General features: G+C 36.0%; 1 protein-coding gene and 1 non-coding gene across 2 annotated transcripts; both read right to left on the reverse strand.

Moving 5' to 3' along the window:
• Window positions 1–16,577: 16,577 nt before the first annotated feature.
• On the reverse strand, window positions 16,578–18,015 carry LOC114163526 (uncharacterized). Its single transcript, XM_028047833.2, has 2 exons — window positions 17,956–18,015; window positions 16,578–17,819 (listed from the first exon to the last, which is right to left on the reverse strand). Exons 1-2 carry the CDS (start codon window positions 18,013–18,015, stop codon window positions 16,578–16,580), a joined length of 1,302 nt encoding a protein of 433 aa, XP_027903634.2.
• A 5,313-nt stretch (window positions 18,016–23,328) lies between these two features.
• On the reverse strand, window positions 23,329–23,402 carry TRNAR-UCG (transfer RNA arginine (anticodon UCG)). Its single transcript has one exon. It is a non-coding gene; the product is annotated as a tRNA-Arg (tRNA).
• Window positions 23,403–23,730: the final 328 nt, after the last annotated feature.

Genomic DNA, 23,730 nt, shown 5'->3' on the forward strand with positions numbered 1-23,730 from the left:
ATTTATTGTTATTTTATATTAATATTAATATTATTTTATTTTAATCACAAAGTCTCGTATTTCTTAACATGTAAAGACAATTAAGTAACACAATGAAACAAGATGCCAATAAATTATCTAATTAACAAAAAAATTAAATAAAATCTACATGTACTCACCTGAAAAATATAATACTTTTGTTTGCTAAAAAATATTAATACAAAGTTAATTTAAAATACTTAAATTTATAAGAGACTTCAAATTTAATTAAGTATTAAATAAAAATATAAAAAGTAATATAATGAAAGACTATAGCATATATTATAATGATATTAGATTTGAGGGTTACGGTTCGACTATCTTTTCCTGGGGTGAATTAATATTTTTTAGGATAATAATATAATGCCTCATTTTTTTACCCAAATTTTACCCGCCTACATGGCATGGGTTATTTAATATTTTTTAAATCTTATGGTAATTGGAAGCAGCGTCTTAGGTTTTTTTGCGTGGTGTGCACGCACGCTCAATTGGGGAAACATTTTAAAAAAATAAACTGAGTTGTTTGGTTTTCCCTCGTTCTTCTTTTTTCGCAACGTTCTTCTTCCACAAGCTTACACAAACACAAAGCTTTTTCTTCCCCAAGATCTTTTTCTTCCCCAAAAGCCTCTTCTTCCACAAAGGTTGTTGTTGTTGATATTTGGTGTGGGTAGCAGTCGTAGCGGAGAGCAGACTTCTCGAGAGTGGTTTGGGTTGTTGGACGCGGTTGGTTCGCCGGAAATTGGTGGGTACCGTTGGGCACATTGCTTGGCCGCAGTCTTGGTGGCATAGTTCTTGGTTCATTGAAGGCCATTCATACAAGGAATCTTTGTCCGGTAGGTTATCGTCAAAAACCCTATTTGAAGGCGGTTAATTCTGAAATGGTTATTGGTTGAATGTAGGTGAATGTATGGTTTTGATTCCATAGTTGAATGAGTTTTGTGCACTTGAAGTCATTGTTTAATTTTTTACAGTAATTTGCGGATGTGGTTGAACATTGTGTATGTGGTTTAATGTGGGTATTTTTTTTACTTCGTTGATTCTAGTTTCTTGATTTGTGGTTGAACTTTGTGTGGGAAAGGATATTTAAACTGTTTAGCATCTTCTGCCATTAGAATTGATAACTGTAGTAGGTATAAATGGTCCAGTGGAAGGAAAACAGTAGTGGGAGCTTTGCAATGCGTTTGAAAATAAATACAAGGCCAAATTCCTATTAGGTGTGTTGATCAAATATCAATAATTGGAATGCAACCCTTAAAGCACTTGCATGCAGTTCTTATCCCCATCCCCCTTTTCCTAATTAGAGACCAACTAATGCTTGTAGCAGGCCACATGCTCACAATAGTTCTTACCTATATAATATGTTTATTTGTTTTTAGTGTTTCTTTGAAGATTACATTTGGTAACATTATCATGTTGTTCTTTTTAGGAGGAGCTGTAATTAATTAGGCAGAAATTCGTTTGTGATTGGGTTTTTCATGAAGATAATGTCCACTGCGATAACATTATTCAGCATTATGATCTGCTCATGAAGAAATAGCTGTTGTAAATGTAGAAGTTTGTGGTTTTGCATACAGCATAATTTTGTGACTGTATTGTTTTGAAGACTAAGGTTATGAATTTGGGCATACCTTTGATGGAATACAATAACAGGCTTTTTGAGAAATGGGATGTAGATAATTGTATATATGTATAGTTAGAATGAAGTAGACACAATAAATGAATGTACTTATTGTATATTTTGTTCGGAAACTTGGATGAATGTACTTAATATATTTGAATTTGACTGGAAACTATTATTTGACTTGCAATCTGTTCTGTAGTGTTTGAACTAAAAGTGTCATTGAAAAAGCCACTTATGTAGGCACAATAATATATATTGTTGAATCATAAATTGGAGTAAATATGTAGTTTGTACATTAGGTTTATTAATGATTTAATGGTAATCCAACCATTTGAATGTGAATGCCTTTGATGGCAAACGAAATTTGTTGTCAAAATAGACCTCAAAGAGAGTTGCAGTATTCCTTGTATTATATGTACACTTCAAAAAGACAGTTATACATGGTGAACAATATACTTAATTTTAGGAAGACAAATGTTAATTTTTGATTGAATTAAATTTTAGTTCATTCATTGAGAGAGGTTTACTAATCAATGGTCGTTGATGGAATTATTTAGATGTGTTTTGCATTGTGTCCAAAGTAGTATTTTTGTAAAAAGACATTTGAAAATCAGTTCCAGTATTGGTCGTACCAAATCTAGACTTGAAAAAGACACTTATTAAAGCATAAAAGTTCAGTTCATTCTAGTACCACAAATGTTGGTTATTTTTTCTATCTTCATTTCTACTTACTTCTTTGAGTTGTTTACTGATGATTCACATTCATAAAATTATTTGGATGTGTTTTGCATTGTTTCCAAACAAGTTTTTATGTAAAAAGCCATTTGAAAACTAGTTCCAATACTGCTCATACCAAATCTAGACATGAACAAGACACTTATTCAAGCAGAAAAGTACAGTTCATTCTAGTACCACAAATGTTGGTTATTTTTTCTATCTTCATTTCTACTTACTTATTTGAGTTGTGTACTGATCATTCACATTGATATAATTATTTGGATGTGTTTTGCATTATGTCTAAACGAGTTTTTATATAAAAAGACATTTGAAAACCAGTTCCAATACTACTCGTACCAAATCTAGACTTGAACAAGACACTTATTCAAGCAGAAAAGTACAGTTCATTCTAGTACCACAAATATTGGTTATTTTTTCTATCTTCAATTCTACTTATTCCTTTGAGTTGTTTACTGATGATTCACGTTGTGATAGAATTATTTGTATGTGTTTTGCATTGTGTCCAAACCAGTTTTTATGTAAAAAGACATTTGAAAACCAGTTCCAGTACTGCTCGTACCAAATCTAAACTTGAAAAAGACACTTATTCAAGCAGAAAAGTACAATTCATTCTAACACCACAAATGATGGTTCTTTTTTCTATCTTCATTTCTACTTATTTCCTTGAGTTGTTTACTGATGATTAACGTTGATGGAATTATTTGGATGTGTTTTGCATTGTGTCCAAACCATTTCTTATGTGAAAAGACATTTGAAAACCAGTTCCAGTACTGCTCGTACCAAATCGAGACTTGAAAAAGACATTATTGAAGCATAAAAGTACAGTTCATTCTAGTACCACAAATCTTGGTTATTTTTTCTCTCTTCATTTCTACTTACTTATTTGAGTTGTGTACTGATGATTCACAATGATGGAATTATTTGGATGTGTTTTGTATTGTGTCGAAATCATTTCTTATGTAAAAAGACATTTGAAAACCAGTTCCAGTACTGCTCGTACCAAATCTAGACTTGAAAAAGACACTTAATCAAGCAGAAAAGTACAACTCATTCTAGTACCACAAATCTTAGTTATTTTTTCTATCTTCATTTCTACTTACTTCTTTGAGTTGTTTACTGATGATTCATGTTGATGGAATTATTTGGATGTGTTTTGCATTGTGTCCAAACCAATTTTTATGTAAAAAGACATTAAAAAACTAGTTCCAGTGGTACTCATAACAAATCTAGACTTGAAAAAAACACTTACTAAAGCATAAAAGTTCAGTTCATTCTAGTACAACAAATGTTCGTTATTTTTTCTATCTTCATTTCTACTTACTTCTTTGAATTGTTTACTGATGATTCACGTTGATAGAATTATTTGGATGTGTTTTGCATTATGTCCAAACGAGTTTTTATGTAAAAAGACATTTGAAAACCAGTTCCAGTACTGCTCGTACCAAATCTAGACTTGAACAAGACACTTATTCAAGCAGAAAAGTACAGTTCATTCTAGTACCACAAATGTTGGTTATTTTTTCTATCTTCATTTCTACTTACTTATTTGAGTTGTGTACTGATGATTCACGTTGATGGAATTATTTGCATGTGTTTTGCATTGTGTCCAAACTAGTTTTTATGTAAAAAGACATTTGAAAACAAATTCCAATACTGCTCGTACCAAATCTAGATTTGAACAAGACACTTATTCAAGCAGAAAGGTACAGTTCATTCTAAAACCACAAATGATGGTTATTTTTTCTATCTTCATTTCTACTTACTTCTTTGAATTGTTTACTGATGATTCACGTTGATAGAATTATTTGGATGTGTTTTGCGTTGTGTCCAAACGAGTTTTTATGTAAAAAGACATTTGAAAACCAGTTCCAGTACTGCTCGTACCAAATCTAGACTTGAACAAGACACTTATTCAAGCAGAAAAGTACAGTTCATTCTAGTACCACAAATGTTGGTTATTTTTTCTATCTTCATTTCTACTTACTTATTTGAGTTGTGTACTGATGATTCACTTTGATGGAATTATTTACATGTGTTTTGCATTGTGTCCAAACTAGTTTTTATGTAAAAAGACATTTGAAAACAAGTTCCAATACTGCTCGTTCCAAATCTAGACTTGAACAAGACACTTATTCAAGCAGAAAAGTACAGTTCATTCTAAAACCAAAAATGATGGTTATTTTTTCTATCATCATTTCTACTTATTTCTTTGAGTTGTTTACTGATTATTCACGTTGATGGAATTATTTGGATGTGTTTTGCATTGTGTCCAAACCATTTCTTATGTAAAAAGACATTTGAAAACCAGTTCTCGTACCAAATCTAGACTTGAAAAAGACATTTATTCAAACATAAAAGTACAGTTCATTCTAGTAACACAAATCTTGGTTATTTTTTCTATCTTCATTTCTACTTACTTATTTGAGCTGTTTACCGATGATTCACGATGATGGAATTATTTGGATGTATTTTGCATTGTGTCGAAATCATTTCTTATGTAAAAGGACATTTGAAAAATAATTTCAGTACTGCTCTTACCAATTCTAGACTTGAAAAAGACACTTATTCAAGCATAAAAGTTCAGTTCATTCTAGTACAACAAATGTTGGTTATTTTTTCTATCTTCATTTCTACTTACTTCTTTGAGCTGTTTACTGATGATTCACGTTGATAGAATTATTTGGATGTGTTTTGCATTGTGTATAAACGAGTTTTTATGTAAAAAGACATTTGAAAACTAGTTCCAGTACTGCTCGTACCAAATCTAGACTTGAACAAGACACTTATTCAAGCAGAAAAGTACAGTTTGTTCTAGTACCACAAATGTTGGTTATTTTTTCTATCTTCATTTCTACTTACTTATTTGAGTTATGTACTGATGATTCACGTTGATGGAATTATTTGGATGTATTTTGCATTGTGTCCAAACTAGTTTTTATGTAAAAAGACATTTGAAAATCAGTTCCAATACTGCTCGTACCAAATCTAGACTTGAACAAGACACTTATTCAAGCAGAAAAGTACAGTTCATTCTAAAACCACAAATGATGGTTATTTTTTCTATCTTCATTTCTACTTATTTCTTTGAGTTGTTTACTGATTATTCACGTTGATGGAATTATTTGGATGTGTTTTGCATTGTGTCGAAACCATTTCTTATGTAAAAAGACATTTGAAAACCAGTTCCAAGGCTACTCGTACCAAATCTAGACTTGAAAAAGACACTTATTCAAGTAGAAAAAGACACTTATTCAAGCAGAAAAATACAATTCATTCTAGTACCACAATTGTTGGTTATTTTTTCTATATTCATTTGTACTTACTCCTTTGAGTTGTTTACTGATGATTCACGTTGATGGAATTATTTGGATGTGTTTTGCATTGTGTCCAAACTAGTGTTTTTTAAAAAAAAACACTTCAAAACCAGTTCCAGTACTGCTCGTACGAAATTTAGGCTTGAAAAAGACACTTATTCACTTAGAAAAGTACAGTTCATTCTAATACCACAAGGAATACATATAATTTAAAAGATCAATATAGTTGGTTATAATTAATGTAGGACCTCATTCACCACAAAACACAAATATCAGATTTAACAAAAAACTTTAACATACATAACATCACATCTAATTGTTTGAACATCATAGTTACTCGTCACACAAACATTTGTTGACAAAGACTGTAATGAATTCATCGACATCAGCGTGATCCACTTGAAAGAGCACACGATCTCCTTCTTTCAATTGATGTTCATTGCAAAATTCCTTCCAGACCTTCCCAATTTTGGTGGAGCGGGGTGAATCTGAAATTAGAAGTTTGCATACTACAGCACTATTAGGACCACTAAGAACAACCTGATTGATATGCTTGCTCCTGATCAAGGTAGTAAATTTGGTGTTAAGGTCCTGATTGGCAAAAAACGTAAAAAAAATTTCAGTTTCCCAATTAATGTGAGGTTAACATTTGGTTAATGAAAATAGAAAACTTGAAAATGACATATACCAGATGAGACTTTCGACTTTGATATTTGGTCAACCTCACACAAAAGATTGTGTCATGAAACTCAGTGACGGTGTTCCTTGAATACATTGTTTTTGCTCCACACTTAACTTCTTGTTCAACAAACCAATATATTGTGTTCTACAAGAATGCCTGAAATTAATCTGCAAATATTCATATTAAAAACCATAGGTTAAACTTATTCTACTGAAATATAAATTAAGTTACAAAGCAACAAAAACTAAAATAACTGACTTATATCACTACAATCTCCAACTTCACAACCTTCACTACCTTCGAAACCTTCACTAACGTCACTCATGTCAACTGACCTGAAATTATGAAACGCATTAACCAAATTTAATTTAAACAAATTTGGCACAGATCAATAAAATTACACATAACATAGTCAAAAACCAACAAACTAACTTTTTAACATCCAACAACACAAATCCAGTTTACATTTTGTACCCACCCAAGCCTAAATGTCGAAAACAACAAACTCACTTTCTAACATCCAACAACACAACTGCAGTTCGCATTTTGTACCCACCCAAGCTTAATTGTCGAAACGCTTCTTCTTCAAAAGCATTCGCACATTCGAAGCATTTTTGCTTACACAAACCCGTTCACATTTCGAATTAACAGTCCACAACAACATTTAGGATTGGGAGAGCATCGATTTGGGGAAAAACAACACATAAAAATGGCATTTCAATCGAGGAACAAGAACATACGACAATAGGGTTTCATTTGGGGAAGAACAACACAAAAATACGGGATTGCAATCGGAGAAGTAAAACATACCAAATTGGCCTTTGATTTGGAGAAAAAGAACACCAAAATTAGGGCTTACAATTGTGGAGGAAGCTGCAGCAGCGATTGTGGAGGAAGCTACAGCAGCCACAAAGCCCGCCTCTGTTTTCCTTTCCCAAAATTACACTCTCTGTTTTCCCAAAACCACAGTCTTCACTTGTTTTTTCTCAGTTTTCCTGTGCAAGCGCGTGACCTACAAACCATTCATAACCTCACACGTCAGTTCTCTTTTCATATTTACAAAACATTAAAATAACTCATGCCACGTAGGCGAGTAAAATTTGGGTCAAAAAACTAAGACATTGAATCATTATCCTATTTTTTAACCCATCTATTTGTTTATGGCGTGTTTTACCTATTACATCATTATACTAAAGATAAACGGGACAAGTTGGTATATTTTTAAAATTAAAAATTAAAATAAAATAGAATTTAAAAAATTATTTTTTTTTCTATATCGTATTATTTAAAGAATATAAATATATAATAATATTACATCTTAAATTATTAGCTCATACATTAAATTTTAATAATTAATTATCATAAATTAATTTTATATATGAGTAAATATAATAATTCTTTTATTTATTTAATTATTAATATTAATTAACTAATAAAAAACTTAAAAACATTTGTATAACTAACTGTGCTTATATATAACTAACGAAAATACAAGTGTTATTGTAAGGCCCCATTTTCATATTCTGCCTTAAAGTTGATGGGCTGCCCTTGTGAGTGGGCCTAAGGCCGGCCCAATGTATAAAATTCTTAGGTCTGCCCTAAACCTAGAGTTCCTTGCCATTTTCAGAAAAAGTTTTGCCTTGCCTTGAGCTGCAGCCGCCACCCCCTTTCCGCTAGGGTTTCCGTTCGACTGTCACGTAAGCAAAAAGGGGCTTCTACTCCATGTAAGTGCCTTCCCCAGCCGTACTGATTCACATTTCGCTACCTTGTTTCATATTTCCAGTTAACGAGCCTCTGTTGACTCAGTTTCCTTGATTCTTTTTCGCTGTCCAGCCAGTTCTGCGAGCCATCTTTGAGTTGGTGCATCTCGGGGTCCCGTGTCGGAGCGTTTGCTAGCTTGAATCCCAGGTACGGGAAGTTAGGGTTCTAGTTTCGAGTCCCTTTTTGAACTGTTTATGAGTTATTTGTTGTTTGTGCGGTTGGATCTGTCGTATGGATGTGTGAGAGTGCTTTGCATGTGTGGTTTGGCCGGAAAACATGGTTGTACAGTGAAAAACAGTGGCGAGACCTGTTAATCTCGCCCAGGCGAGTCCGTCTCGCCTAAGCGAGATGAAACAGGGAGCTCACATAGAGCTCCTGCGCGAAAGCTCGCCCAGGCGGCTCGCTCATCTTTTGAGCGAGCAGGCAACTCGCCCAGGCGAGAGGGATCTCGCTTAAGCGAGATCCCGTGATGCCCACACACTTGTTTTTGTGCTCTCGCCTAGGCGAGGGGGAGGCTCGCCTGAGCGAGACGTCTCGCCTGAGCGAGATCCCTCAGCCTGAGCGAGGTGCTAGGCGAGACAGTGCTGTGTTTTGGATGTTTGAGGGTTCCCGAATAATTTATCTTGGTTGAGTATGATTGTATGACAATGGACATGTATGTAATGGAGTATGAAGTATATTTTTTTGGCATGATTCATGAATTGTGGATGAATGGGTTGGTATGAGACTTAGCATGTAAAATGAATGTGTGGTTTGGAATTTAAAAGAACATGATTTTGACATGAGATGAGACCCTAGACTCTTTGGGGTGGTGATGATCAGAGGTATGGATTTGGGATGTGATTGATATGAGGATTTAACTTCAAGGGTTGATAAGGAATTGATAATATTATTTAATATTCTTTTATTGCTGATTTTACGAATGTTGGTCCGTGTCAGCGTGTAATTTCCTTGGGGTCTCTAGGTGAGACCTCCGGGGTCGCGCTTCAGTGGTCGGGACGTAATTCTATGGCCCCTGCTAGTGGGTATTCATGGTGGTGCCCCATCTGTATAACTAGGTAAGGATTCAAGGTAAGGTTGCATCCTGACGCTCCGAGGAGTCAGTTAGTCTCACTTAGAGCGGACTGACTCTTGTGGTGGGAGTAGCAGGAGGTCTGAAACTCATTAAGGGCTAACCTTGTGGTGGGAGAGATTTTGATTCATCATAACACTTGTATTACATAGCTCAGGGATCGAGCAGCTCAGGTTCGAGCAGAGGTATCCACACAAGTGCAAGCATCCGCTGAATCCGACCAAGTTATACGTATCCGGATGAGTCGAGTCGAGTCGTAGTGTATTGAATGAAGAGTCATAATATGTTTGGTTGCTCTATGGATGAGATGATGAAAGTATATTTGATTTGCATGTTGAATATGTTGTTTGGCTCTAGCTTACCCGTTTTGTTGCATGGTTGTGATGTATGTGGCTGTTCTTTCTTGCGATGATCATCGACTTGGTTGATGGGAGCAGATGGGCGAAGTTCTCGTGGTCAGCAGGGAAACGGTGATCCGGCAGCTTAGCCATCTGGGCTAGATCTCACGCTTCTTCTTTTCATGTTTTCTTTAGGGCTATGACCCCTGTATTCGTAGTTGTTATATTGTAAACTCTTAAGTAATCGGTTATCCTACTTTTAGTTGGCATCGTGGTGTGCCTGGTTTTGTAGGGGTGACGTTATGAACACCAGGACTGCATTGTTGATTTATCTCTGTGTGACGTTTCCTTTAATTTTATGTATATAAATTAAATGGGGCGTTACAGTTATCGTATTTTTTAATTTTTAAATAAATTTGAATTAAAATCAATAAAAAATACATAATTAATTTTGAAAATAGTTGTTAAATATAAAATTAGAAAAATAAAATATATACAAAAGAAGTTTTTAATATGGTTAAAAATAAAAAAAAGTTTTTAAAATAATAATTAAGAATAAAACTGAAATAATAAAATATGTATACAAGAGAATATATTATCTTTATATATTGTTATAAATAATTAATTTTTTAAAAAATAATTAAAAGTAAATTTAAAATAACGAAATATGAAAAAAAAATATATATATATATATATATATATATATATATATATTTTGTTATAGATGATAATCACCTCGCTTTTTCCAATTTTGTAGTCTAACGAGGGATCAATCAAAACGGACTGTAAGGCCCTATTCTTTTGTACCCCTTTTAACAAAAATGGCTGCCCCAAATCTGATGGGCCAAGGAGCTGGCCCAAAGGATAAAGCTGATCCCAAGTTGCTCTAACGCTTCCACTTTCATTCATTCACAGATTGGCAGCCGTCTCTCTCAATTGTACCACTAGAGCTCTGCTAGGGTTTACTTTCCCATCTCGAACCAGTCCGCTCAAAGCTCAACTATTGCTTTCTGCTCCATGTAAGTGATTTTAAACCTACTACCCTTACCCCCTAAAGCTCTTTTTCGTATTCCTCTGTTTAGGGTTCGATAATAATATTGTTTTCCTACTGTTCCTTTGTTCCACCAGTTTCCTAGTCTACCTCTCGAGCTGTTATGCTCCGTGGTTTCGTGTCGAAGCCTCGGGTAACCCATTTCCAGGAACGGGAAGCTAGGGTTTGCCCTTTTCTTTTGAGTGATATTGTTTGTGCCTCTGTTTTGCCGTTTAGATATGTTTGGTATGTTGTACGAACTGGGGTATGATAATTTTTGTGCCATTGGTGATCTGTTGTGTAGTAATGCACGAGAGAACAGTGGTGAGCTCTGGTTTTCTCGCCCAAGCGAGCCTGTCTCGGCTAGGCGAGATTAACAGAGGCTCGGCCAAGATGTTTCACGTGAGCGGTCGCTCAAGCGACCCACTTTGCTCTTGAGCGAGCAAGCATCTCACCCAAGCGAGAGGGGTCTCGCCTAAGCGAGATCCCGCGTGAGCTATTGTTCCCCTTTTTTTAGCCCTCGTCTAGGCGAAGGGGGCTCGCTTGAGCGAGAGCCTCTCGCCTGAGCAAGAGCCTCTCGCCTGAGCGAGACCCTTCAGCCTAAGTGAGGTGTTGGGCGAGGTGTAACATCCCTAAGGAATAATGCTTGATAATAAATAAATAATAACGGAATTACAAATAAGTTCACATTTAATATAAACTATTTCCCAAAAACACGGGAAATTTAAAACTTTAATAGATATAAAGTCATAAACCAAGAATCCAAAATTTCATGAAAAGGAATTAAAAACAATGGCTCCCGCCAAATTTACATGAGGTTCTCAAAACAAAAACATCAACATATACTATATGTATATACAAAATATCCCCTGCTAGCCCTCGCTCCGAGTCTATGCATCTCCTGGCCCATCTGTCACATCATCTGCTCCCGGATAACAAGATATCCGATCATTGCCACACACATAGATAGGGTGAGCTATGCACAATAAAATATAAACAGATGTATGTGAAATAAACATGCTTATGAGTATATTTCCCAACCCAAAATAACATAAATAACTTCATAATTTCCAAATTACCCAAACCATGACCTCATAGTCCTTCATGAGTCATATGCATGAACTAGGTCTTGGGACTTCCCTGTGCTCCCACGAAACTAACTCATTCGTGGTCCAACCCTATGAGCCTATCTCGCTCATAGTCCTGCCCTACAGACTCCTCGCCTGTAGTATAAACATCCAAGTCTCACACTTGGACCCTGGCACGCACGAAATCACCATACTATGGACTCCTCGCCCAATAGTAACCGATGGGAACATCACAGTTCCTTGCCCATCGTGCGCCTGACACATGCAATCACCATACTAAGGACTCCTCGCCCATTAGTAGCCGACGGGAACTCAACCAGTTCCATGCCCATCATGTGTCCAACCACCGAGCACATCCCAGACCCTTATTGGACTTAGTCCTTCAAGCCCAGACATCCCACCACATGCACATACAATCTAAACTTGGCATAATCAGCCAAAATGCACTCACAAGCACATGTAAAACATAGCAACTCGCATCAATTCGCTTAAGCCTGGGACACTCGCCCAAGTTAAGCCTTTTGCGTCGCTTGGTCTAGCTCACCTCGCCTGAGCGAGCTTAAAACAGTGACCACAGCACGTTATCTCGCTTAGGCGAGATCCCCTCGCCTGGGCGAGTCACACTTTCGCCAACAACAAACAAACCTCGCTTAGACGAGAAATCGACAAAACCAACATGAACACACTTCGAGAACTCGCTTAGGCGAACCACTCTCGCCTAGGGGAGAGTGTCAGTCGCTCAAAACTCTAAAGCCTCTCGCCTGGGCGAGAAATCGCGCTCAAACCTCCAAGTTCTCCTCGTGAACTCGCTTAGGCGAGTGCCTCTCGCCTGAGCAAGAGACCATGTCGCTCAAACCCCTCCTTGATCGCCTAAGTGAGACCCACGAATCAGAACTCTACATGGAACTCTGCAACTCTCGCTTAGGCGAGATGGACCCGCTTGGGTGAAACTTGCATGGTTTCGAGTCTGTTCACGCACCCACTTCGTCCAAAATCATACCAAAACATCAACCAACCATTATCAACACAACGTAGTTGCACAAGTACATCAGAATCATGCTTAATAATTGAATTTTCATCTCATTTGACACCATCTCATTACTTCCCCAAAAGAACTACGTAAAAACCCCAAACCCACATACACTTACGTGTTATATTCCAGAAATTGCACAACACCAATAATACATAATTACTCAATCACAATTGCATATACAACCCCTAAAAGCATACAAAATTCAGACCCCTAACCTGGAATTAGTGCTCAAAATTGAGAAGACAACACCTTGATTTCCAACCTCCCTCTTGCTTCAGCCCTTGCACACCCAAAAGTTCCGCACACACTCTCAATTTTGTGCCCCTCACTATAGCAGTTCACCACAAATGCCAAAACCCTTCCTTTTACCTAAAATGAGTCTGGGCTTTTAATTCCTCTTCAATGTTACGTATTTTATAATTTCTCAGCCCCATTGGTTGCCCCATTCTGCTAGGCTTTTCTTTACCCCTTCACATTCATACCACAACTATTAGTTATCAAAAATAAAGCTTATTCTTTGCCCACTAAGGTTTGAACCCGTGACCTTCCACTCATAAGGCCAAAGCACAACCACTATACCAAACCACATTTGGTGATACTCACAAATCAACAATAGTTTACAATACCAATCACCTACTCATTCATATTCTTAAAAATCAATAACAAAACAATCACACATAATTGGCATACTTAGGACTCGAACCCAAGTCCTCTCACACAAACCAAAGTACTCTCAACCACTTGAGCTAGTACTTTTTCACATCACAATAAACAACAATTAATGTCATAAAGGCGCCTTCTACCCGCATTTATTAATTAATTAATTAATTAATTAATTAATTTTCCCGGGTCTTACAATTCCCCCACCTTTAAAAGTTTTCGTCCTCGAAAATAGAACTTACTAGTAAAGAGGTGAAGATAGGACTTCCTCATGAGATCTTCCATCTCCCAAGTCATCTCTTGGGTTGCCTCGTCCCTGAGAACCTTCATAGTCCGAATCTCCTTCCCTCTGAGCTGTTTGACTTGAGAATCTAGAATCCTCACCGGTCCAACTCCTAGAGTCAGGTTCTCACGCACCTGAACATCATCCTGCTCCAACACATGAGTAGGATCCGCCACGTACTTCCTCAACTGTGATACGTGGAAAACATTATGCAGGTTTCCAAAGTGAGGTAGCAATGCAATCTCATACGCCACCGGTCCAATTCGCCTCGTAATCTAGTATGGACCGATGAATCGAGGGGTCAACTTCCTCGACTTCAATGCTCTCCCAATACCTGTTGTAGGTGTAACTCTGAGAAATACATGGTCACCCGCCTCAAACTCGAGTGGCATTCTCCTCTTATCTGCGTAGGATTTCTGCCGACTTTGAGTTACACGCATTCGTTCCTGTATTACCCTGACCTTCTCCGTGGTCTGTTGTAAGAACTCTGGACCAAGTACCACAGCTTCCCCATCCTGCTACCGACACAAAGGTGTTCGACACCTCCTGCCATACAAGGCCTCGTACGGTGCCATCCCGATGCTGGAATGGTGGCTGTTATTATAAGTGAACTCCACTAGTGGTAGCACATCACTCCAAGTCCCGAGGTGGTCCAAAACACATGTTCTCAATAAGTCCTCCAAAGACTGTATGGTTCTCTCAGATTGGCCATCTGTCTGAGGATGATATGTCGAGCTCATCCTCAACTGAGTACCCATAGTGTTCTGCAACGACTGCTAGAACCTCGAGGTAAACCTCGGATCTCTATCCGATATGATACTCTCAGACACACCGTGTAATCTGACTATCTCCCTGACGTACAACTCTGCCAGCTTATCTAGGAACATCTTCTGATTAATAGGTAGAAAGTGAGCGCACTTCGTCAATCGATCCACTATTACCCATATAGAATCATGCCCCCTCACTGACCTCGGTAGATGGGTAACAAAATCCATGGAAATGTTGTCCCATTTCCACTGAAGAATCTCAAGAGGCTCTAACGTACCACCTGGCCTCTGATGCTCTATTTTCGCTTTCTGACACACTAGGCAAGATGCTACATAGTCTGCCACATCACTTTTCATACCAGTCCACCAGAAAGTCGCCTTCAAGTCCTTGTACATCTTAGTCAAACTTGGGTGTATGCTAAGACGACTCTTATGCCCTTCATCCAAGAGCATTTTCCTCAACACCTGATTGTTGGGTACACACACCCTCTCTCTGAATCGCAGGATGCCATCTCTACCCATCCTGAAGTCTTTTCTCTTCTTTGTGCCCAATTCACTAATGATATGCTGCAATTCCTGATCCTTACCCTATTCCACCCGAACCTCATCCAAGAATTCATTAGTGATCCTCAACATGCTGCACCGTATGTGATCTGTCTCCATATCCAATCCCAGATTCATATCTCGCAGCTTCTCGATCAACTTCAACTCCTTAATCATCATGGCCGACACATGAGATTTCTTCCTGCTCAAAGCGTCTGCTACAACATTAGCCTTACCAAGATGGTACAATAGCTCAAAGTCGTAGTCCTTCAGGTATTCCATCCAGCGCTTCTACCTCATATTCAATTCTTTTTGATCAAACAAGTATTTCAAGCTCCTGTGATCACTGAATACCTGAAATTGTGCCCCATACAAGTAGTGCCTCCATGTTTTTAGAGCAAAAACCACCGCCGCCAATTCTAAATCGTGTGTAGGATAGTTTTTCTCATGCACCTTCAACTGACGAGATGCATAAGCAATAGGCCGTTTCTCCTGCATCAACACACAACCTAGACCCTGGTATGAAGCATCACAGTATACCTCAAACGTCTTGGAGGTGTCAGTAATAGCCAATATGGGTGCAGTAGTCAATCTCCTTTTGATATCCTCAAAGCAGACCTCACACTCGTCTGTCCAAGAGAAAGGTTGGTCCTTCCTAGTGAGTTGAGTTAAGGGACTCACCAGCTTGAAGAACCCCTTCACAAACCGCCTGTAATAACCCGCCAGACCCAAGAAGCTCCTCACCTCAGTAACCATCTGTGGCCTTTCCCACTTCACCACTGTTTCAGTCTTCGCTGAATCCACCGATATACCTTGGGCTGAGATTACATGACCCAAGAACTATACCTCATCCAACCTAAACTCACACTTTGACAGCTTCCCATACAGTTTATGCTCTTTAAGAATTCCTAGCACCACTCTCAAATGATATGCATGTACAACCCGATCCTCTGAGTATATCAATATGTCGTCAATAAACACGACAACCAACTGATCAAGGTACGGTCGGAATATTTTGTTCATGTAGTCCATGAAAATAGCATGAGCATTTGTCACCCCGAATGGCATCACTACATACTCGTAATGGCTGTATCGTGACCTGAACGTCGTCTTCTGCACATCCTCCGGTTTGACTAAGATCTGATGGTATCTAGACCTCAAGTCAATCTTAGAGTACATTGCGGCTCCCCTCAGTTGATCCAACAGATCATCTATCCGCGACAGCGGATACTTATTCTTTATGGTCAGCTTATTCAACTGACGGTAGTCAACACACAACCTCGAACTGCCATCCTTTTTCTTTACTAGCAGTACCGGTGCTCCCCAAGGTGATGCGCTCGGCCGAATGAACTTCTTCTCAAGCAAATCTTCTATTTGCTTCTTCAACTCTGCCAACTCTACGGGTGCCATTCTATAAGGCGCCATGGATACTGGACCAGCCCCAAGGATGAGATCAATGGAGAAATCCACATCCCTACTCGGTGGCAACTCGGGTATTTCATCTGGAAATACGTCGGCATACTCCTCCACGACTGGAATCACACTGATCTTCTTGGTGGTACTATTCTTTTCTGTATGAGCCACTATCATAAAGCAGGTGGCTCCGGCTTCTACTTCGTTTATCGCCCTCTAAGCCGAGATTAACTCCAGTCCTTCATGCTTTGGGAATACCAAACTGTGTCGTCCATAATCAATTATGACGTGATTGTTAGACAGCCAGTCCATCCCCAAGATTACGTCCAATCCATACAAAGGCAAGCACACCAGGTTCACCTTGAATCTACGACCTGCCACCTCCATAGAACACCCAACGCAGACCGAACTGGTAGCCACTTGACCTGAGGAGGGAGTTGAAACCAGCAACTCACATCCCAAATCACGTGTCACCAATTGCAATCTCCCCACGCACACATTAGAAATAAAAGAATGGGTTGCCCCGGAATCAAACAATACCAACACTAAATTACCAAACAGCATACAAGGTTCAAGGATAAGATTACCTGACTGTGTAGCCTCTGTGGTGGTCAAGGCAAAGACTCTGCCCGCTGCCCTAGCTCGCTCTGCTGGCGATGCTGCAGGTTTCTTCGTGACTAGACTCTTCTTTTCTAGACAGTTGTTGGTGAAGTGTCCCGGTTTGTCGCATATAAAACACTTGCGATGGTCTTCTGACCCTCCTACTCCACCTGCCAGCTGTGAACAATTTCTCTTCAGGTGGGGTCCGCCACACTGGTAGCAACTGGGACCCTGAGATGTCTGAGGTCGGCTATACGGCTTTTTCATCTGCCTAGCCTCCGCGACATTCTTCTGATGTCGGCTCACAATAGGACTGGGGCCCTTCTCTAAATGTTCAGCACTCTTGGCCTGTTCCACCAAGACCGGGAATCTCCTCTCTCTCAGAGGCGTCACCACCTTCTTCAACTCATGTTTGAGTCCTCGCTCAAACTTCAAGCACCTCCACTCCTCAGTCATATTTTGTGAGGAGTATCTCGCCAAGTGTTCAAATTTGTTGATGTACTCCTGTACTGACATATCTCCTTGCTGCAGTGGAAGGAATTCTGCCTCCCGATCCTGTCTGACAGTGTTTGGAAAATATTTCTCCAGGAAACGAGTCCTGAAGTTTTCCCAAGTAGCCGGCTCCTTCCGAGTCTCCATCTGTTGTTGCATACCTGTCCACCAATACTCTGCATCCTTATTCAGCAGATAGGTAGCACAGAGCAGCTTCTGCTCATCCTCACAGTTCATCACCCTGAAAATCTTCTCGCACTTGCGGAGCCATGCATTCGCTTCATCAGGGGAGGCCTTGCCAGTGAACTCTGCTGGCTTGTGGCATAGGAAATCCTCCACAGTTGGCCCAATAACAAACAAACCTCGCTTAGACGAGAAAGCGACAAAACCAACATGAACACACTTCGAGAACTCGCTTAGGCGAACCACTCTCGCCTAGGCGAGAGTGTCAGTCGCTCAAAACGCCAAAGCCTCTCGCCTGGGTGAGAAATCGCGCTCAAACCTCCAAGTTCTCCTCGCGAACTTTCTTAGGCGAGTGCCTCTCGCCTGAGCGAGAGACCATGTCGCTCAAACCCCTCATTGGTCGCCTAGGCGAGACCCACGAATCAGAACTCTACGTGGAACTCTGCAACTCTCGCTTAGGCGAGATGGACCCGCTTGGGCGAGACTTGCAGGGTTTCGAGTCTGTTCACGCACTCACTTCGTCCAAAATCATACCAAAACATCAACCAACCATTATCAACACAACGTAGTTGCACAAGTACATCAGAATCATGCTTAATAATTGAATTTTCATCTCATTTGACACCATCTCATTACTTCCCCAAAAGAACTACGTAAAAACCCCAAACCCACATACACTTACGTGTTATATTCCAGAAATTGCACAACAGCAATAATACACAATTACTCAATCACAACTGCATATACAACCCCTAAAAGCATACCAAATTCAGACCCCAATTGAGCACACCACACAAAAATACAACTCAAGTAAACGCACATAATTCAGCCCTTGCACACCCAAAAGTTTTGGGCTTTTAATTCCTCTTCAATGTTACGTATTTGATAATTTCTCAGCCCCTTGGTTGCCCCATTCTGCTAGGCTTTTCTTTACCCCTTCACATTCATACCACAACTATTAGTTAGCAAAAATAAAGCTTATTCTTTGCCCACTAAGGTTTGAACCTGTGACTTTCCACTTATAAGGCCAAAGCACAACCACTATACCAAACCACATTTGGTGATACTCACAAATCAACAATAGTTTACAATACCAATCACCTACTCATTCATATTCTTAAAAATCAATAACAAAACAATCACACATAATTGGCATACTTAGGACTCAAACCCAAGTCCTCTCACACAAACCAAAGTACTCTCAACCACTTGAGCTAGTACTTTTCCACATCACAATAAACAACAATTAAAGCCATAAAGGAGCCTTCTACCCGCATTTATTAATTAATTAATTATTTAATTAATTAATTTTCCCGCAGGCAGATGCGAGGAACACCCGCAGGCAACAGGGAGGTGATGGTTCTGCTGCATAATTTGCATGGGCTGAATCTTAGTTTCTTTGGGCTTTCTTTAGGGCTTTGTCCCATGTATTGCTATATGCTTTATTACTCTACCTGTAATTGTTAGACCTCTCAACTGTTTTTCTTTTGGCATCGTGGTGTGCCTAGCTTTGTAGGGGTTGGGTTAAGAACCCCAGGACTGCGCTGTCGTACTATTTGTGTGTGACGTTTCTTTTAATTACGTTTATTAATTAAATGGGACTTTACACGGACTAATGTAACTCTTTTTTTTTCATCTTATTGTAAAGTTAAATAAAAGTAATTGTAGAATATTTATACGTTAAAATGTCTCAAAAGATTAACTTTATAATCAGTTCATTTAAAAGCAAATTTCTTTAATTTAGTTTACTTTACGTAAGTTACAATCTTTTAATACCAAATTTAACGTGTGAGTTAGCTCATTAAATTTTTAAAATATAAAATATAAATGACGTTTAATTAATAAATTTAAATATTTTTTTATAATCAATTAAATATGTAAATAACTAACCAAAGTTAAAATTTTTAATTTTTTGGTATAATTATTGATTTGGTACCCTAATTTTTTTAGTTTGTTCAATTTGGTTCCCAAATTTTTGAAATATTCAATTTGGTACCCTTATTTTTTAAAATGGATTAATTTAGTACCATACCGAATACACTTGATCAACGATACATCAACAAAGAGACTAAAATGATGTTAACTACAACTAGAGATGACAAATAAACTCGTCCTCGTGGGTATTGCCGGAACCCGTCCCCGTTTTGACGGGGAATCCCCACATTGACTGGGTATGGGTATGGGGAATCCCCGACTTTTTCAATTGGGTATGGGGATGGTTATGAGGATGTACATATTCCTGCTATAACCCGTCCCCGCCATATCTCTGTCATCATTTAAATTATTAAAATATTCACAATTAATTAAGTAACCCTATATATATATATATATATATATATATATATATATATATATATATCATTTTTTTAATTTTTTATTTCTTCTAATTATTTTGTTTGTCATGAAACTCATTCACATCTCCAATATATTTTTCATCTTATCATAACATTTATGTAATTATGTTAAATGATGTATGTCAATTAAAATTTTTTTATGTCTCATATTTGAATATTTCTATTATTTTTTAATATTTTTATTTATTGTATATTTTCCTTGCACATGAGTATGTTTAATACTCTCAATTTAAGTGTTTAATAGCATAAACCTTTCATTTATTAGGTAATATAAAATAAATTTTTTACTTATTTTTATTAACTTTTTGTTTCATTTGAAGAACTCTTTTGTTTCGCTAAAACAATTATTTCTCAACTATTGAGTATATGTGTTGATATTTGAAAAGTGTTCTTAGATGTCTAAGGAATTTTTCATCTTATCATATCCTTAATTATACATTTGTTTTTCTTTGTACGATTTCTTTCAATAATTTCTAAGACATACATTTGTTAATTTTTTAATATTTTTATTTGTTGTTTATTTTCATCATGTAGAATACTATTTCAGTACATTTTATCTAATTATTTTTTATTTTCTAACTCATTATATCAATCATACTGTAATTTTTCACTATAATTGTATAAATAACTTATATTTACTACAATATAAAAATTTAATGTAATTGCCATGAATATTTTTTTATCACCATCCAACATATATTGGAGTTCAAAAGATACAATATTCATGTTGAAATTTTTTATTATCTTTATTATTTGTTATTTGCGTCATTTTGATTAAGTGATGCATTATCGTTTTTATTAGTGTATAAAAAAAAGAGATTCATTAGAATTTAAAAAATTAAAGTAAACAAACATTTAAAATACATTTTAATTTGAATATTTTTTTCTTTTAAATCTTTTTAAAAATATTTTTAAATTTTATCAACTTGGTTTCATTAATGTTTGCAGTTTACAAATTTAATAAATATTTTAGTTCTCATGAAATTTTATTTGGTATTCCAATATAAAATGTAAACAATTATAATTTATTTCAAAGTATTTGATATCGAAGAAACAACCATCCTCCTAATATTGAATATTTGATAATATTATGTTTCCTTTACCATAATTTTTTATTATTTTATAAAAATTAATTAAAATTTATATTGAACTAGTAAGGAAACGGGTACGGGTATGGGTACGAGATTATATCCGCTACCCGGTGGGGATGGGGATGGGATAAAACTTTGATACCCGTTGGGTTTGGGTATGGGGATGGGGATGATTTTTTTTTACGGGGATGAGTATGGGATAGTTAAACCTGTCCCCGTCCCGTCCCGTTGCCATCCCTAACTACAACCAACAAACAAATCAATCCAACTAACAACTTCACCCAAGTTTCTATTGCACAATGATAGTTCACCGGTATACAAACAACATTTAATTAGAATATAACGGGAGGTACCAAACTGAACCACTTTAAATAATAAAAGTACGAAACTGAACCTTCTAAAAACTTGGGGACTAAATTGAACCTTTCAAAAATTCGGGGATCAAATTGAACAAACTCAAAAAATCAAATCAATAATTATACCTAATTTTTTTAAGTTATTCTTCTTATTTAATATGAAAAACCGTTCTTTCACTTAACCTACCAAAAAAATGGTTAAATAATTAAATGCTTAAATATTAATTTGGTCTTAATTTTCATAATTTTTTTTAATTTGATTTTTTTAAAAGTTGTTTAAATAATTAATGGACACTAATATGTGAGTTCATTGCTTTTTTATATTTTTTAATTTTTTTAATTCTATAAAAATATCCACATGTTAAATCAATATCTTGTCACGTGGAGTAGCGTTACTTTTTTAAAATTTTAAAAGGCTAAGAATTATATAAAGTAATGGCGTTACTCTCCACTTTATAAAGTAATTGTGTTACTTCAATTTTTTTATTTTAAATGAAACAATTATGTCCCTATCCAAATTAATACCAAATTTAATTTTTATATAAATGTTATATTGATATTTGTATTAAAATTTATATTTTTATTAGATATTTTTAATTTAGGATTAGATTTGGTTTAAAATTAGAACGAAAAATTATAAAGAATGATGACTAACATCATTAATTAAAATTTTTAAAAGGTTAAACAATCACATGTGAATTTTAAAATTTTAAGAAGTTAAAAAGTGAGGAGTAACACCGTTACTTTATAAGATGAGGAGTAACACCATTACTTTACGTGATTTTTAACCTTTTAAAATTTTAAATCAATGATGTTACTCTCCACTTTTAAAATCTTCATTCTAATTTTAAACCAACTATAACCATAAACTAAAAATATTTAATAAAAAATGTGAATTTTAATAAAAATATCAGTATAATATTTATATAAAGATTAAATTTAATTTCATTTTGGAAATGAACAAAATTGTTAATTGTTCCAATTTTTTTAAAATATTGAGACTAGATCAACAAAAATAATGAATATAATAATCAAATTGAATAAAAAAATATTGACTCTGACACATAAACAAAGTTTGCTTGACACAAAAACATTTTTTTAAAATAGAAAAAAAAAAAGAATAGGAACCAATAAAAATAGGTACGAAACATTATTCTGTTGATTATCTAATGGCATTAGAAAAAAACCAAATTAAAGAAAATTGACAAAAAAAAAGACTAAATTGAAAAAAAAAGTAAAAATAAATTATGAATAAATTGATTAAACTCAATGAATAAAGAGCAAATCAGTTAAACCATAATTAAATTATATGTTACATTCCGTTTTAAGATTTCCATTTTAATAATTATATAAAGACTTTTATCATATTAAAATAACATTTTAAACTAGTTTATTTTAATTATTATTTCAAAATTGTCTTTGAAATATTTAATTCTCACATAATATTAATGTTCTGACTTCAGTTCATTAAGATGGTATTTTTAAGATTAATAGTCATATTTAAACTGTTATTCATTTTAAAATTCGAAGGTCAATTATTATTTTGTTCGGAAAAAACATCTTGGAGTGTTGAAAAAAGAAAACATATTAAATTGTTCTTGATTCTGCGATGTATAAAAATGTTTTTCTATTACTTTACTATGCAAACGAATTGAATCACTTACTATAATCTCTTTTACGGATTTCTAAATCGCAAATACAAATATTAATTATGAAACAAAAAATTGGTTAAAAAGGAATATTAAAGGCACCAACAAAAAAATAATTGGTTACAGGAAAAAACAACAAACAAAGCCAATGCTGATAAAAAAAAATAAATAAATAAAAAAAAAAAAAAAAAACCCAATATTAGAACGGCACACAAAAAAACTGGTTAAAAGGAAAAAATAAACGACCACAGTGGGAGTCGAACCCACGACCTTCTGATCCGAAGTCAGACGCGCTAATCCACTGCGCTATGCGGTCCTTGCTTGCTCTCCTCTTATACAGTAAATACATTACTCTTTACAATTGTTTCCTAAGATAATTTCACTTTCACCATGGAAGTTTGAATAGCTTGCAAAATTTAAAAGGTCTAATTTTATAAGATCATATCTTCTAGAACCTCCTATGACTTAGGATATGTTATGAGAAACTTTTTCACAAAGAATTTAGAAAAACAAAATTGAAATTCACTTTTTCATAAATAAAACTAATTTACAGAGTTTTTATTATTTTTAAAACATTCATCAAGAAATTTATCTAAAATTGATTGTTGTTATGAGAGTACCATATTGTTGCTTTGTTTGTTGAG

Source organism: Vigna unguiculata, chromosome 9, assembly GCF_037176805.1.
Source record: "Vigna unguiculata cultivar grain cowpea cultivar isolate G323 ecotype 2 chromosome 9, ASM3717680v1, whole genome shotgun sequence".
NCBI lineage: Eukaryota > Viridiplantae > Streptophyta > Magnoliopsida > Fabales > Fabaceae > Vigna > Vigna unguiculata.

Bases quoted from the DNA above. Each gene is read 5' to 3' on its own strand.
- LOC114163526 (XM_028047833.2), bottom strand. From the start codon at position 18,015: ATGGTCTCTCGCTCAGGCGAGAGGCACTCGCCTAAGAAAGTTCGCGAG. The intron at 17,820-17,955 runs GTTTGAGCGCGA...TTCTCGTCTAAG, and splicing joins TTCGCGAGGAGAACTTGGAG to CGAGGTTTGTTTGTTATTGG.